The sequence below is a fragment of the Pan troglodytes genome, chromosome 15, assembly GCF_028858775.2.
Source record: "Pan troglodytes isolate AG18354 chromosome 15, NHGRI_mPanTro3-v2.0_pri, whole genome shotgun sequence".
Lineage (NCBI taxonomy): Eukaryota > Metazoa > Chordata > Mammalia > Primates > Hominidae > Pan > Pan troglodytes.
The window spans coordinates 93210774-93227211 of NC_072413.2; the positions used below are offsets into that span (position 1 = coordinate 93210774).

At 47.9% G+C, this 16438-nt stretch overlaps 1 protein-coding gene across 6 annotated transcripts in view; it reads right to left on the bottom strand.

Annotated features, from left to right (window-relative positions):
• CLMN (calmin) overlaps nt 1-16438 on the bottom strand; it is a 134168-nt gene that overhangs the window by 26413 nt on the left and 91317 nt on the right. For all 6 annotated transcript variants that reach the window (XR_010151020.1, XR_010151019.1, XM_016926687.4 and 3 more), the window contains exons 2-5: nt 15197-15258; nt 8889-8984; nt 6827-6910; nt 764-856 (exon numbers count right to left, since the gene is read on the bottom strand). Coding sequence is in view for 4 of the 6 variants with exons in the window: in XM_016926687.4 (XP_016782176.3) it covers nt 764-856; nt 6827-6910; nt 8889-8984; nt 15197-15258 (335 nt within the window). In the remaining 2 variants the exon portion in view is untranslated. The remainder of the gene's footprint in view (nt 1-763; nt 857-6826; nt 6911-8888; nt 8985-15196; nt 15259-16438) is intronic.

Here is a 16438-nt window from a genome sequence, read left to right on the forward strand (position 1 = left end):
TTGGGAGGGTAATCGAACAGTGAACCACAAGTTTCTATTCCAAAAGCGGGTGTGCTCTAGAAAATGAGATACCAGCTCTCTCCTTCTGACAGGGAAATGAACTTGAGCACAATTTAAAATGTCATCTTCTGATGGGTTGATGGGTGCGGCAAACCACCATGGCACATGTATACCTATGTAACAAACCTGCACGTTCTGCACATGTGCCCCAGAACTTAAAGTATAATAATAAAAAATAAAATAAAAATAAAATGTCATCTTCTTATTCCAATCACAGATCCAGTTCTCCCTCTATCAAATCTGCATTTCCAGTTAGAGGCTGAAGTTGCAAAGAACAGAACAATAAGGTCTCGCCTGTTATTCTTCTTCCTCAGGCATCTTTAGTGCAAGCTCTTTAATCACCTCTAAGGAACACTGAGTGATTTCAGGAAAGTAACTCTACCAAGTTCCATTTTTGGTCAGGAGTATTCCCCGGTTCTTGTGACACTTTAGAACAAAGTTATTTTTTGAAGTAAATATTTAACTCTTCCAGACCCAAGAGGATGGATATTCTCTTCTAGAGAACTTGCACCACTTTTAAAATCACAGAGACTCAAACACTTTAGCAACCAGATTCTTCTAGTGCTTTTTCAGTGAGTAGAAAAGATAAAATCTGCCATAAACTAAGCCTCACTGCCTCCCTTAATCTGGCCCCACTCTCTTCTGTGGCTGCTCAGCAGACACAAGATCATGATTGTGTGTTTTGGAAAGGAAATGATCTTACCTGGAAGAAGAGGATTATGTTCCATATCAGCCCAAGAACCAAAGAAGGGTTGCCATCTGCTATTTCTGCTGCATCAATGCTAACCAGTTTTACCTGGAGGGAAGCAATTTATGAACTTAAAGCGAGGTATCCAGGGAGGATAACATATGTTATTTTCTGGTTCTCTCTCTCTCTCTCTCTCTCTCTCTCTCTCTGTGTGTGTGTGTGTGTGTGTGTGTGTGTGTATGTGTTTGCATGAGCCTGTTTTTCTTACTTACCCTGCCATTCTCAGGGACACTCAGCATGCAAAAGTGTATTTAATTAACACATACACAGCACTTACCATATGCAGCCTCTATTCTAAACTTCTTACAAATATTAACTCAGTTTATTCTCACAATAAACCTATGATGTAGGTGTATTAGTCTGTTCTCATGTTGCTGCAAAGATACTACCTGAGACTGAGTAATTTATAAAAGGAAAGGGGATTAATGGACACACAGTTCCACATGGTTGGAGAGGCCTCACAGTCATGGTGGAGGGCGAAGGGGAAGCAAGACACGTCTCACATGGCGACAGGCAAGAGAACGTGTGCAGGGGAATTCCCTTTTATAAAACCATCAGCTCTCAGGAGACTCATTCACTATCATGAGAACAGCACATGAAAGACCTGCTCCCCCAATTCAATGACCTCCCACCAGGTCCCTGCCACGACACGTGGGAATTATGGGAGCTACAATTCAAGGTGAGATTTGGGTGGGGACACAGCCAAACCATATCAGTAGGTACTTCTATTGTCCCTCCAGTTCAAGTAAGGGAATTTCAGAGAGGTTAAATACAACATGCCCAGTGTCACATAGCTGGTAAGGCTTCAGTCATTCTTTTCCGAGAGAGATGGAAAATGCCCAGTACATCTGTCTGCTACATAAACACCACCACGCCTGGATTCAGCATGTCCTTGGGACAAACACAGAGCACCGACATGAGCAGTCACGGACTGTGGTGGGTGAGTTGACTGCTAATTAGAAATAGTGTACTGGGATAAGGTTTATACCCAGGGTTTCTGCACCATTAGAAAAGATCCCACTGATTAGTTAAAATGTGCCTCTTGTAGAAACCCTCAGGGTCTTATCTATGTATTTAACTATGTTCTGACCACAGAATGATGCTCCTGGTAAATCCCTAAGGCCAACCTGACATCTGGACCAGCAGCATCTGCATCACGTGGGTCCCCCGTGTTAGAAATGCTCATTCTCCCCTATGTCTACAGAATCAAAAACTCTGTGGGTGGGCCCAGAAATCTGTATTTTAATAAGTGTGCCAGGTGATTCCAGTGCATGCTCCGGTTTGAGGATCACTGCCCTAAGTCATCAGTTCATTCCACAAACAAAATCTAAGCACTGGACACAGATCGGGGCTCTGCAGACCTCTCTGAAAAGGGCCAGAGAGTAAATATTTCAGGCTTTGCAGGCCACACTGGTGTCTGCCACACGTTTTTCTTCTTTCTTAACAACGCTTAATAAAGCAAAAGTCTAAGTCATCCTTCAGGAGAAAGAGAAAGTCAAGATACACTATCAGGTCCACACTGCAAAATTCTGCCTGGTAGACTGGGGAAAGAGAACCTGAAGAGGGCATCTCATACAAAACCTTTTTCTTTTTCCTCTATTTCTTTCCTCTCTCTCTTCCCCTCATGGCTTTTTAAACTTTCTGACATGGGTCTCTGATCCTATCAGTTCATCATGGGTTTCCGACAACACCAATCATTTAGGCCTCGGCTTGCCTAATAGAGGGAGAGTTCTGGGTTCCCAAGCTGCAGTCTGTTTTGAGGACAGATGCCAAGAATATAAGTCAGACAACACAGGCTCATCACTGGCAGGTCGGAGGCCAGGAAGGAAGTTGTCAATACTGTGAATAACACAGTTGATCGGATTCAGGTTCAGTACTACGTCCACATTCATCACGAGCGCACGTCCTGCATGATGGATCACCCACGAGAACTCGCCTGCTTGTCTCCTAAGCCTCTGCTCTGACAGCTCCTTCTGTTTCTGTGGCTTACTGAGCACATTCCAGTCCACGGGAATCAAAGCCGCTAGTCAACTTGATCACCCTGGCCTTCCCTTTCACCTGGGGGAAGCCCAAATGGCAAGTGACAGCTGTGGCCCTGTAAGCTGAGGTTTCAAAGTGAGAAGACAGAGCTGCCTTGTAGGGGTGCCGTAAACACCACGGTGCACCATCCCAAGAGGGGAAAGGCAGGGCTGAGCAGGGAATAAAGCACCCTCCTGAGGTGCCCAGTTCCCTCAGAGAACTGGGATGAGGGAAGGTGGTGACTGCAGGTGGTCCGAGGCCCCAAGGAGCAGATATTTCCAAAAACTGTGGCTTGTGTGCCCAGCTACCATTTTGTTTTTGGTGGTGAATAAAAAAGTTAACTGAAGCCAGACTTCAGTTCAGAGCTTCAGGGACAATGCTTTCCTCCTCTTGTTCCTCCTAACTCAGCTAGTTTTGCCAGATTGAAAACAAGTGGACCAATTGGTTTGTGGAAATATTCCCTCTCCCTCTGCAGCTGGGAGAAGGTGGTATCACACCTAGTTATCACATGTAGGGTGATAACTCAGGGGCCTGGTGAGTGATGACGGCCATCCCGAGAATGGAGAGTGCTTTTCACAGGTCAGTTCCTTTAGTGTTTACAATATACCCATTTTAGAGATGAGGAAGTTCAGGCTCAGAGAAGTTGAATAACTTGCAAGTCATAGAGCTGGTCCTGTGGGGCAGCCCATCTCTGACACGGGCATAAACACTGTGCTCTGTGACGTGTGGTTGCAGGGGAGAGAGGAGAGGACAGGGGCCAGCCACAGCACCTAACGGCATCTGAATCCCTGAGCAAAGAGGACCTGGTTGCTGCCTGGCATCCACCACCCAGTTCTGGGCACCGCTTTAGCTCAGCAGAGCTGTTATAGCCTGTTGGGGACAGTGGGCTGAAATAATGGGACAAGAAGTGACCAGCGAGGGCCCACTGAGTATTTTGTGGATTCTGGGAATGGGACAGAGACTGCATCTGAAACGCTCGTTTCCACCTGGCTCACTCCCCTGGGCTTGCCTTCCCACCGGGCCATTCACTTGTCCTACCTGCCTGGTAAATGGGGCCCAGTGGGGCACCAAGCTGACATAGTATGCTCGCATTTGGAATATTTACAGTTGTTTGAAAAAATAGAGGGGATGGAGGCTTTAATGTTCCTTGACTTTAAGGCAGCTACTGCAGGCAGTTTGGAAAATACTACACAGATGGATGACAGAAGGCCAGGCCTTCCCAAGCCTCTGCACTGCACTCCCTCATTGCCACACCTGTTCCTAGGCTAGTCCTTCCCCGACTCAGCTGTTTGTTTTTGCCTCTGCAGGATCATCCCCCATCTTCATGCCCCTGGGGTGACATACAGCACGCTGTCCATGTGAGGTCTCTTCCAGCTGATCCTAAGCATCTTGAAGGCACAGATGAGTCTCTAATGTAGCTGTCTGTCTCCAATGCTGAGAAGTCTCTCAGGCCCACAAAAGACACTTGGTAAATGTGACCCAAATGGCTGCTGGAAGCAAACCTAGGACCTACTAGGTAATTCTGATAAATGCAGCAGGAGGGTTTTGCCTGCATTACAGCAGACTCATAAACGTGGGCAGCTGACAGAGCAGGAGAGTATTTAGAGGTCAATACGGTGGAAGGAAGAGCAGCACGAATCTGAGGAGGCTGTTTGAAGGCCCCACATTATCACAAAAACCATGCCCTTTGCAATTCAGGAGTAGACACTGCTAAGAACAGCCACACGCAATGCCTGCTCCAGGGAGCAGGTGGGCATCAGACGTAATCAATCAAGGGGGGTGACGCAGTGAGAGCTGGAGCCCACGCAGCTTTCGGTCTGGCTGGTGCATGGCTAACCTGTACCTGGACAAGTCATTTAGCCCCAAAAACTCTCCCAGGTAGGTTTTGTTTTTCTCTCCTCCATTTCACAGATGTAGAAACGGAGGCTCAGGGAAGATGCCATTTGCCTACAGTTCCTGGGAGTGGGGAAGCCAGAACTGGAAACAGTCCTCCGTACTCCAGGACCTGTGCTGGCCCACGTTTGGCCAGAGGCCAGCAGTGTCATTGACTCAACAGAAAGGGAGGCTTTTAATGAACAGGGGATAGGCTTTCTTTATAAAAAGCTTTAATGAGCTATAACTCACATCCCATCCTATTCACGCACTCAAAGTATAAAATTCGATGTTTTGTAGTGTATTGAAAGATGTATGCAAGAATCACTACAATCAATTTTAGAACATTGTCATCCTCTCTAAAAGAAACACTGTACCCTCGAGCTACCATCCCTCATCCCCCTGTCTTCCCACAGCCCAAAACAACAACTAGTCTACTTTCCATTTCCAAAAACTTCCCTGTCCTGGACATTTCATATGAATAGAATCATATAATAAGTGGTCCTTTGCGTCTGGCTTCTTTCACTTAGCATGTTGTCAAGGTTCATCCATTATCAGTGCTTCATTTTTTTTAAGGCTGAATAATATTCCACTGTATGGATAGGTCACTTTTTTTTTTTTTTTTTTTTTTTGAGACAAAGTCTCGCTCTGTTGCTCAGGCTGGAGTGCAGTGGCGAGATCTTAGCTCACTGAAACGTCCGCCTCCAGGGCTCAAGCAATTCTCCTGCCTCAGCCTCCCTCGTAGCTAGGATTATAGCCCCCCACCACCGTGCCCAGCTAATTTTTGTATTTTTAGTAGAGATGGGGTTTCATCATGTTGGCCAGGCTAGTCTTGAACTCCTGACCTCAGGTGATCCACCCGCCTCGGCCTCCCAAAGTGCTGGGATTACAGGCGTGAGCCACCGCGCCCAGCCATCTAAGTCACATTTTGAGAATCCATTTGTCCGTGGGTGGACAGGCGGGTTGTTCCCACCTTTTGGCTGTTGTGAATTGTGCTGCCATGAACTGTAATGCGCTTGCTGGCCGCCACCATCTGAACCTCCCCTCTGTGCCTAGGACTTTCTCCTAGAACTACTGGGAGGGGACTATTGGGAAGCAGAGCCTACCCCTGTTCAGACAGCGAAAGTGCTTTCCCATCCTCCTTTGCCCCTGGAATGTGGGCTGAGGCTCAGGCTGTGCAGCCACACATCCTGTCCGGGCCTTTGAATCTGGACCTGTGATGCTGAGACGACCACAAAGCAGAGAGAGCTCCTTCTGCAGGCTGTGGTGGGGCTGCCCAGAGGTTGCAGGGGCAGGGCGGTGAGGGCATGTCCTGCCGTCTCTTCAGGGGGCTCTGCGGTAGTCCTGGTGCCTGGCATGGGTTCTGTCCCTGATTCGCTGGTCTTTCAAGTCATTCTGTGGCCACTCGGTATATTTCAACAAATTCCTTTACTGCTTAAATCAGCTGAGTTCAGCTTCTGTTACTATGAAGAACCCCAGATGAATCCTACTTTATGATAAAATCTCACTGTATGTGCCAATGTGTCGGGCAAGCTGGGTTTTGTTTTCACCCGGATTGATTGGTGAAACCTAATGAGAGGCGTGATGAAACGTCCTCCCTGCTGAGCCACCCCCTCCCCTATGTGAAGAATGTGGAGCAGGGTTCCAGGCACAGAAAAAGATCATCGGAGTCTAGAAAGTTACATCAAGAAAGGGAGAATTTTATAACTTTTTTCCCCGGCTCATTTAGCCCCCCTCTTCCCCTTCTTCTCCCATATTCTAAGTTCCAAGAGAAAGTTTTACACTCGGACATGCTCGCCATACTCTTATTCAAGGGAATGAAGGAGAAAAGGTGAACTGAATTCTACATATCTGAGAGCCAGTTAGCTGCTCTGACTTTCTACGACTGAACGTACATCAGAGTTTTAATCCTGATGGCTGCAAAGTGGGTGGGCACGGAGTCAGGGACTATGTTCCCAACGGAGGGGTCATCTGAGTGATTTCTGTGAAATCTAAGCTTAGTTTAATTTGACCATTTTAGCTCAGTCCCCGTCTCACGCTTCTCTTGCGACCAGCACTGAACTTCAAATGACGTCCTTTTCCTAACAGGACAAGCTTGTGTTAGCAGGATGTGCTTCAAACACTTACATTGCTATCTTCCAAAAACTTAAGTGCTTTCGCTATGTTGTTCAACCGAAAAATACGATGCGACGAGGATTTGTATTCGTGCAGCTATAAAACAGAACAGAACAAAACAAGCACATTAAACCCGCGCAGGCACTTCACAACACCCAGCGGTGCTGCAGGGTGTGCTTTACTTTTTTCACATGAATTTCAAGAAAAAGTTAGGGGCTCACAGCTAAAACCCACCTGGAATGCATCCAAACCCACACAGGTGCCTCTCAGGACATACAAATGTGACATCAGAGGGCTCTCAAAGGTCGGCCTTATTTACAGTACTTGGGATTTAACTCGCTGAAGTTGGTGAGTTGGGGGGAACTGAAGTGGGTCAGCAAGGGACAAATTTGTCCATTTTTTTCTCTGGGACCCAGCTCCTGGCTTGTTAGATTCCTCCCTTCTCCTGAGACCCTCCGTTACGTGTTCCCTTCGCTAAGCGGCTGCTTTTGTTAGGACAGGGAGCACTAGCTGTCAGCATCACGGCTCAGCTGCTAAATCATCCAGCCGAGGTCCTCCCCAGTGGCGGCAGATGTTTCTGTTTTCTAGCCAAGAGTTTTGTGGACAGTTATCCCAGGTCGAAAGAGAGAAAGAGAGAGAAGAAAGAGACGTCTGCAGAAGCTAAAACTCTGACAAGGTTAGCTCTACATACCAGGAATACCATCACAGCCAGCTTACCCTGAACTGAAGCGCACTGACGCTCCTCCAGGTTGGGGGAAGATGGCATTACAAGGCAAACCAGTGGGTCAGCTCCACCAGGTGTGAAGTGCCAGGCCACGCTCATGGGGAAGTGGAGGCCTGTTCTTGGCTGGGCTCCAGAATCAAAGACTCCCCGTGGAGGCCCACCAAGGACACAGCAGCTGGTGACCAGGGCTCTGGCAATAAAGTGGGGAGCCTGTGTGCTGGGAGCATAAACAAGGGACTAGAAGGTACTTTTTCAGGAAGTCTTTTGGGGACCGTGCTCATGGCGAGGCCTCTAAGAAATCAAATACTGTTGAGAGTTCATCACTGAATACTGCGTAGCCCTCTGCGGGTGCCGCTAATAGGTGTCTTGTGTTTTGCCACTGGGAAAGCAAAGGTGGGAGGATTAAGAGGTCTGATAAGATACCAGCTACATTATATCTGAGAAGAGAAGCAGGGACTCTTGACTTTAGACCTACAGTTAAGGACAGACCCAGGACGCTCTGTGCTGGCTGAGCTATGGTTTGGTAGAGTCATGACCCCATTGCTGCACCTCTGTGTTAGTTAGGCACAATGGGTTGCCAAGGCCAAATCAAACAGTGGACTCTGGAACAGGCTTTCTCAATCTTGACACTTCTACCATTCTGGGCTGGATCAGTTTGCCCCCTCATGGAACATTTCATCATGTCTGGGAGATTGTTAGCTGTCACACCTGGAGGTGATACTGTTGTTTAGCAGTTAGATACTAAATGTCCTGCAATGCACAGGACATCTTCCCATAGCAAGAAACTATGTGACCCAAATGTCAACAGTGCCAAGGCTGAGAAACTCTGCTGTCTGTGAAGAGAACAAGGGCCAATCTGCACACAGCAGAGGGATGCAACACGGAGAAGTGTTGCTAATGTCCAAAGTGGAACGAACGTCAAGACCAGCTGGCTCAACTTCAGTCATACTTAAAAGAATGTTCTAGAAGCCAGCAGTTCTAGGGTGCTTAGCCTTAGGGTGGTTGATAAAAGGCCTTTCTCTTCCAATTTTTCCAATTCTCAGCGATGATTCTAGTTTATATAATGGCTGGCTGGCTAAATTTTAACTGTTTAGTTCTAATCTTAAGCCTTAACAGACTCAAAGAAAACACTGGGCATTTATTCATTTATTTTCTAAAATACATTGGCTTAAAAAAAAAAGTACTAGTTCATTCCACATGACTATATGGCTTGTAGGCACTAATAAAAAAAGTCACCGCTTCAGAGTTTCTTATTATAGGATATGTCCAGGTATTTGTGTTGAAAAGAAAACCTCAGCAGCGTTTTCCTTTGCATTTTCTTTCTTTCTGACCCTTCTGTAACATACGTACCAGATTCCGCCCAGACAGGACTTCTAACAAAGCCATTAGGATTTTTCCATCTTGTATATCGACGAATAAATCTTTAACTTCTAGAGGTGGGTTGCACTTTGAAAGAGAAGGGAAGAAAGTAGCCAATTAGCAACCTGTGTGATCCACAAAGCTATGTCAGAGATGCAGCTTTCTGCTCAAGAGAAATCTTCCAAACATCCAGCTCTGTTTACAGGTAGAAAAGCCCATCCAAGGAGGTAGCAGGCCCATCCCCCTGGAGGTGATACCCAGGCAGCGGTGCAGAGCCACAACTTGGCAGGAAGGCTGCAGAGAAGATTCACCAACAGGGGGCTGATCGACAAGTGGCCCTTGGGGGCCCTTCAAACCGAAGATCTCAGACCCCACGTTTAGATCACATCCACATGCTTAAGGGCAGAAAGAAATGGCATATCTTGACTACATCCTTCTGTAGAATAAAACAATTCTATCAGGGCTTAATGTGAAATTACCTAGTGCAAGCCCTTCATTTTATTTATTTATTTATTTATTTATTTATTTATTTATTTATTTTGAGACAAGAGTCACGCTCTGTCGCCCAGGCTTAGGAGTGCAGTGGCACAATTTTGGCTCACTGCAACCTCCACCTCCCGGGTTCAAGTGATTCTCCTGCCTCCGCCTCCCGAGGAGCTGGGATTACAGGCACCTGCCAGCATGACCGGCTAATTTTTGTGGTTTTAGTAGAGATGGGGTTTCACCATGTTGGCCAGGCTGGTCTTGAACTCCTGACCTCAGGTGATCCGCCCGCCTCGGCCTCCCAAAGTGCTGGGATTACAGGCATGAGCCACTGCGCCCGGCCACCCTTCACTTTAGATTGGGGAAACTGAGGCTCAAAGAGGATGAGTGATAGTCGCAGCATTTGGTCAAGCTAGCTGTTCGGTATTGTCCTGTTTCCTGTATCCGGCCACAAGGGCTGAACGCAAGTGCACCCTAGATCCACACAGCAATGACAAGACCCTGGGCCAGTTACTCTCCAGGATTCAATACGGCGTCAGTAGGGCTCCCCCATCTCCAAGACTGCTTTAGTCTTCAAGTGTGCCCTCCTGAGGTGCCCGTCATTGCTTCACCAATATTTAGACCAAGTCTGGAGGTGGTGGGACCCTTAGCAGAGGAAGCCAGGAGAGGGGGCTGGTGTGTGAGACTTGGCTAGGAGAGCAGGTGGCTGGCAGGACACAGCTGGCCTGCTGAATGGCTCAATGGTTGGGTGAAGGGAAGAAGGCTTTCCTCACCCCACATGTGTAGGCTTACTAGGAACTCAAAGGTTCAGAGGTCGATTTACATGTCCATGTATATGTGTATGTGTATTCATATGTTTAGGTACAAAAGCAATACAAGCTCATTATTACAAATCTAACTCATTAAAGTTGTACCAAAAAAAAAAAAAAAAGCTGCATGCTACTCCTCTATTCCTCCACAAAATCCAGCTTCCTGAGATAAATCAACATCGCACCTCTCACATGAGCCAATGAGAAGCAAGGCCGTTAGACACACCTGAGTTCAAAGCCAGGCTCTACCTTGATAGCAACTTGGCCTTGGGAATGTTCTTTAACCTCCCTGGGCCTAACCTGACCTTGCACACTTGCACAAAGATAGTGTACTTGTCTGCAATGTCAGGTGAGGAATCTGACCCTGGTCAGAGGACTGGGCTGGAACGCAATGAGATCATGCAGGTAGGGAGCCTGGCACAGCCCCCACCTGCCCGGCCCATTCCCACCTGCTGACTGCTAAGTGGCATCCTGCCTGCAGAGCCTTGGGATGCCCTCCTCAGGAAGACATTTCATTCAGAGGGTGTATGCCTTGTGGCCATCAGTGGAAGGGAGATGTCCTCAGCTGGCGGCCCCTTTGTAGTGAAGGGCTCTTGAAACACCTTCTCTCTGCCCCACTCACTCGCTTTCTGGGTTCCCTGGGTCAGTAACAGAAGCCCCAGCCTCAGTTCCCATAGACTACTTCCTTCTCCCTGAGGGGAAATGCAATTCCCTAAATAGGATCTGGAATGTGGAGTGGGGCCTGGGAAGGAAAAGAGCCAGAAGCCCCCTGGGCTTCCCTCTCTGGGCCTAGACCTGGGAGGGGTCTGCTGTCCAAGTGAACTGACACTGTTTGGTTCCACACGGTATCTGCTAGGAGCTTGGCTGGACGTGGCCGGGAGTCTGAAGAACTGGCTGGAACTTGTGGGTTAGATGCTCCGGTGTGAGGATTTGCAAACTCTGTTCCCCGGAACCTTAGGCTTCAGCAGAGCAGCTTTAGGACACCCTATAGGGGAGAGGGGGATGGTGGAGGCAGCTGATCCCACTGCACCCTCTTTAATCAGAGAGGCTCAGCTCTTACTGGCCTGTACAGTCACCCCTCAGTATTTATATGGGATCGGTTCCAGGACTTCCCTCAGGTACCAACATCTGCAGATGCTCAAGTCCCTGATATATAATGGCACAGTATTTGTATATAATCTATGCACATCCTCCCATATACTTAAAATCACCTCTAGATTACTTATAATACCTAATTCAGTGTAAATGCAAAGTAAATAGTTGTTATACTCTATCGTTCAGGGAGTAATGACAAGAAGCAACTCTGTACTTGTTTAGTACAGATGCAGTTTTTTTTTTCTGAATATTTTTTATCTGCTGTTGGTTGAAGCCACAGATGTGGAACCCACAGAGAAGGAGGGATGACTACATTTACGGTTCTAGGTAATGCTTTGCTTGAAGAAAGGTTTCTACTGTCTAAACAAGCTTGATAATAACTCCTTTTAATCGCAACAGAATCTCTGGGAGCAGGGTCCAGAAACTTGCATTTTTCTTCTTCTTCTTCTTTTTTTTTTTGAGATGAGCTCTTGCTCTGTGGCCCAGGCTGGAGTGCAGTGGCATGACCACGGTTCACTGCAGTCTCAAACCCTGAGCTCGAGTGATCCTCCCATCCCAGCCTCTTAAATAGTTGGAACTACAGGCACGTGCCATCACGTCTGGTTAATTTTTTAAACTTTTTGTAGAGATGGAGTCTCTCTGTGTTGCCCAGGCTGGTCTCAAATTCCTGGGCTCATGCGATATCCTCCTGCCTTGGCCTCCCAAAGGGCTGGGATTACAGGCATGAGCCACCATGACCGGCTGAAACCCGATTCTTAATAAGCTTCCACCCCGGCATGAATTTCCTGTTTACCTTTTTGTACTGGGGGCTTTGGCAAGGTTAGAGCAGCTGGTCTGGGTGAAGTCTCTGCTCCTGGGTACAGGGGAAGGCTGGGCATTCACATGGGAGACAGGATTAATGGGGCATGGAGCTCCTGAGGCCAACGGGAGGGTGGCAGCCATAACCAGCCAGAGACCCAGGGGCAGGAAACAGTGGAACTGTGGCCCAGCCACCCTTTCCCTGTGGGAAAGCCTCCTTCCCGTGGCAGCCGTGGAGGGCCTGTGTTTCATTTTTTATGGAGGAAGGTGGCATTTCCTTACCCTTTATACGAGTCCCTTTACCCCCAGTTAGTCAAAATACAGGGCAATTCCACCCGCAGGTGCACAGAAAAGGGCTTCGCTTCAAGGGCAACAGCGACTTTGAACCAAAAGGCAAATTATTTTCTTTGCAAACTGCCGCAGCTCCTTGGGCACATTCCACCCTGAGCATGACGGGATCAGGTTACTGAGGCTCTTACGGAAATGTTATTCCTGTTAATGCGAGGCAGAAAACGCGAGACCCGAACAGAATACCCCCTGATAAATGGACTAACACAATTTCCAGTTACCAGCCCCGGCTGTGGCCAAGCCTTACTTCTGAGTTAAACCTGAAGAATAATTTCCATTGACAGTTCCTATAAGAGCCTCAGCAGCAGCAGCAAACAGGGCCTTGGCCGGAGTCCATCCTGTGAGATGGCAGGGGGAGAAATTGAACCTGCGCCAGGGAAAACACTCCTTGGGCCCCAAACGCTCCGTGGGCTTCATGAGATTGGTATGGCCGAATAAACAGCACCCCCAGGGCTTTCTTCATGATCTAACTCCTTCGGTAAATTAAGGAATTTTTCCAGAAGCCAGAGACTCAGTAAATATTTCTGACAGCCTTCAAATTGCAGTTAAGCCCAATTCACCAAGGAGTTCCTGGGTTTCCTTTACATGCAAGGTTGTTCTTGAAAGTCTCAAGGTTGGAAACATGGCTGTTAATTTTGCCCTGTTTATTAGACATCAGTTTCAGGTGCTATCTGATTTATTTTCAGAGTGGGCGCTACCCACCTGCCCTGAGAAAGGGGCAGGAATTTGGCCAGGGAGAAAATCCTTGATATGATAAATGCGAACAGAGGTTCATTTGGGGTGGTGAGTGGGTGCGGGTATATTCACCACGTGACCCTCTGTACTTTTCTGTATTTATTTAATTTTTTAAAAAAGAAAGAAATACTCCATGGCCCTAGTGTGTCCCCCAGCAGGAATTTCCAGCTACCCTGACACACATCAGGCATTAATTTAAGAGTTCAGTGATCTCAGGTTTGGGGACAAGTTTTCCTTTTGCTTTTTTCCCCAAAATAACACTTCACTTTAGGAGCATTGCCGAAAATGTGCCAATAATCAAAACAACTGGTTGATGATTTATAAGCTTCATCTGCGATACAATCTTTCACCCGTGGAGTTCAGGATGCTCCTGGGTGAAGTGGTGGCACTGCGTCACATGTTCTACACGTCAGGAGTGGAGGTGTGGGTGGCCGAATGCCTGCTCGGGCAATATCCTAGACCTAAAGATAAACTATGTGAATTAGAATTGCGGTCAAGAGCTCCACTTCCTAAAAGCCACATTTATTTTCTCTGCTTTCTAATCATTTCAGTGATTTCTTCTAAGAACCTTTCTTTTGTGTTAACCATAAAGGCAGTCAATAGTTACTCTTGAACCTTTTGTTTTGTTTTTTGAGACAGGGTCTCGCTCTGCCGCCCAGGCTGGAGTGCAGTGGTGCGATCTCAGCTCACTGCAAACTCCACCTCCTGGGTTCAAGCGATTCTCCAGTCTCAGCCTCCCCAGTAGCTGGGACTACGGGCATGAGCCACCACGCCCAGCTAATTTTTGTATTTTTAGTAGAGACAAGGTTTCACCATGCTGGCCAGGCTGGTCTCAAACTCCTGACCTCAAGTGATCTACCTGCCTCAGCCTCCCAAAGCACTGGGGTTACAGGCATAAGCCACTGTGCCCGGCCTCTCTTGAACCTTTTAAGAGGAGAAGAGAGAAGATTACCTACAAACATGAAAGTGGGGTGCTACTAGCTTCAAACAGAATTGAGACTACTTGCTGGATATAGATGGAGAACCAGATAGTGGTGCTTAAGGAGAAAGAGGTGAAGTGAGTAGATAAAAAATCAACTTTCTAAAAAAGAGAAAAATAATCTCTCCTCTCCCAGCCCCAGGCCCACAGTCTTGAGGTCCATCCAACCTCATGCACCAGGAGGGCTGAGATTTCTGCCTCCTCCCATCCCCCTTCTCACCCAGAGCTGTTCATCCCTTCCCATCACTGCCTCTCCTCTGTGGCTCTTCCTTTAGTCTCTTTCAAGTGGGGAGCTGATTCAGCTGCTTTTGTTTTATGGTGTGTGCATGAGATGCTTGCAAACAAAATGCAACTCAAAACAGCTGGGCCAAAGAATGCAAGAAAAGAAAGAAACAGGAATAGAAGGGCCACTAAGTTGAATACAGAGGAGAAGCCATGGAAAGTTCAGGAAAGCCACATTACGTCTCCGTGCCTCTGTTTCCTCCTTCTGATAGGAGGGGGTAATTCAAGTCGTCGTGAGGACGACAGGAGACATGGCATGTGTGTGTGGCACTATGCAGGATGCCTGATGCAGAGTGAAGGGGCAGGTAATAATATTATTACTATTATTATTATTAAATAGCAACATTATGTGACTTTAGAAGGAAATCTAGCTTTGCCCAATACCTACAAATGGCTCTTGGCTCTTCACAGATCCCGGGTCTGGCAATCAAGATGCGCACCTGAGTTTCAGGCCCAAAGCCACCTGAGTTTCAGGTGTTGGTGTGTTCAATAATGAATGTCTTCCACCATCTGCTCAGATTCCTACTTAAAGACAGACCCTCTCTTTCCTTCCCCTGATAAGAATGATGACCCCAGGAGGGCAGAGCCGTGTCTCAGTCATCTCTTCCCAACCCTGAGCTTGGTAACCGGCAGGGGGAGGCACTTATAAATGTTTAAATGAATGAACAACAGAAAGAGCACAGGTCACCAGCTCCCCCTCCACTCTCTGGAACTGTAAATTCAGTTACAGATGAATCTATCACTTAGCAAACACCCAAGTGCGCCATTACCTTTTCTAGATGTAGATTTATCCATCGTGTAAAGGTCCTCTTCTGCACATTTTCCCTCTCAACTGAAAACAAAGACATACCATCAGCTGGGAGAATAAGAAGTACGTGCAAAATCACACCTTCCCCTTCCCAAGGGGAGATTCTAGGTGGAGGGCAGACAGAACCCCAGGGTGTCCCATGTAAGAACAGAGGCCTTTCTGGAAGGGGTTGGCAACGCCTTACCTGGCACCCAGAACCCATGCTCCCCAGCCCAACCCCTGAGCATCTATGTAAACCCACAGATTCAGACACATGGAACAAAATGTTCTCTACAACCCAATTCAAACATTTAGACATCTGACAGTTCAGGCTAAGAAGCACTGGAGAAAAAACTACAGATCAACCCCACAAGAGGCTGTAATGGGACTGCATAGTCACCTAGTGGCAGTGATGGGCATGAGGAGATGGGAGAGGGCAGTCAGGGTCGGGGTGGAGTGGAGCCGATAATTAGGAATTGGATAGGGGCTCTGGAATGTGCCACAGTGTGGTGAAAGGGATTGGACAGCCCAAGATCAGACTCTGAGCCCTGCCATCTCCCAGCTTTGTGTGCCCGGGCCAGAGCCCCACCCGCATGTCTGATCTGCACATGGAGGATGAGGAGCTCACTCTCCAAGCTGCTCTAAGGATACCCAGGCTCCTGCAGAGCCAACTCCACACAGTCCCTGGCACAGGGGCTGCCAGTGGTTTTTCTTTGTAGCTATTATTTCTAGAGCCAGGGCAGACTTTGCACCCTCCAGGAATAAAGAGTTCTGCAGGCGCTTGCTGCTGAGCCAATGTGAACCGAAGGACATAAACCAGGAATGGACCCCTTCTCCCAGGGGAGAGCATTACCCAAAGAGGCTTCTTAGCAAAGATCTTTCACTGCCAAGGGCGACTGCCATCCGCCAAGCACTCACTGCGTCCCGGACACTTTGTTTCCATTCATCTTGAAACCTTACAACAGGGGTCCCCAACCCCCAGGCCATGGACCAGTACTGGTCCGCGCCTGTTAGGAACTGGCCTGCACAGCAGGTGGTGAGCAGCGGGGAGCGAGCATCACGGCCTGGGCTCCACCTCCTGTCAGATCAGCAGAGGCATTAAATCCTCTTTTTTTTTTTTTTTTGGGGGGGGGGGACGGAGTCTAGCTCTGTCGCCCAGGCTGGAGTGTAGTGACGCAATCTCGGCTCACTACAAGCTCCGCCTCCCGGGTTCATGCCATTCTCC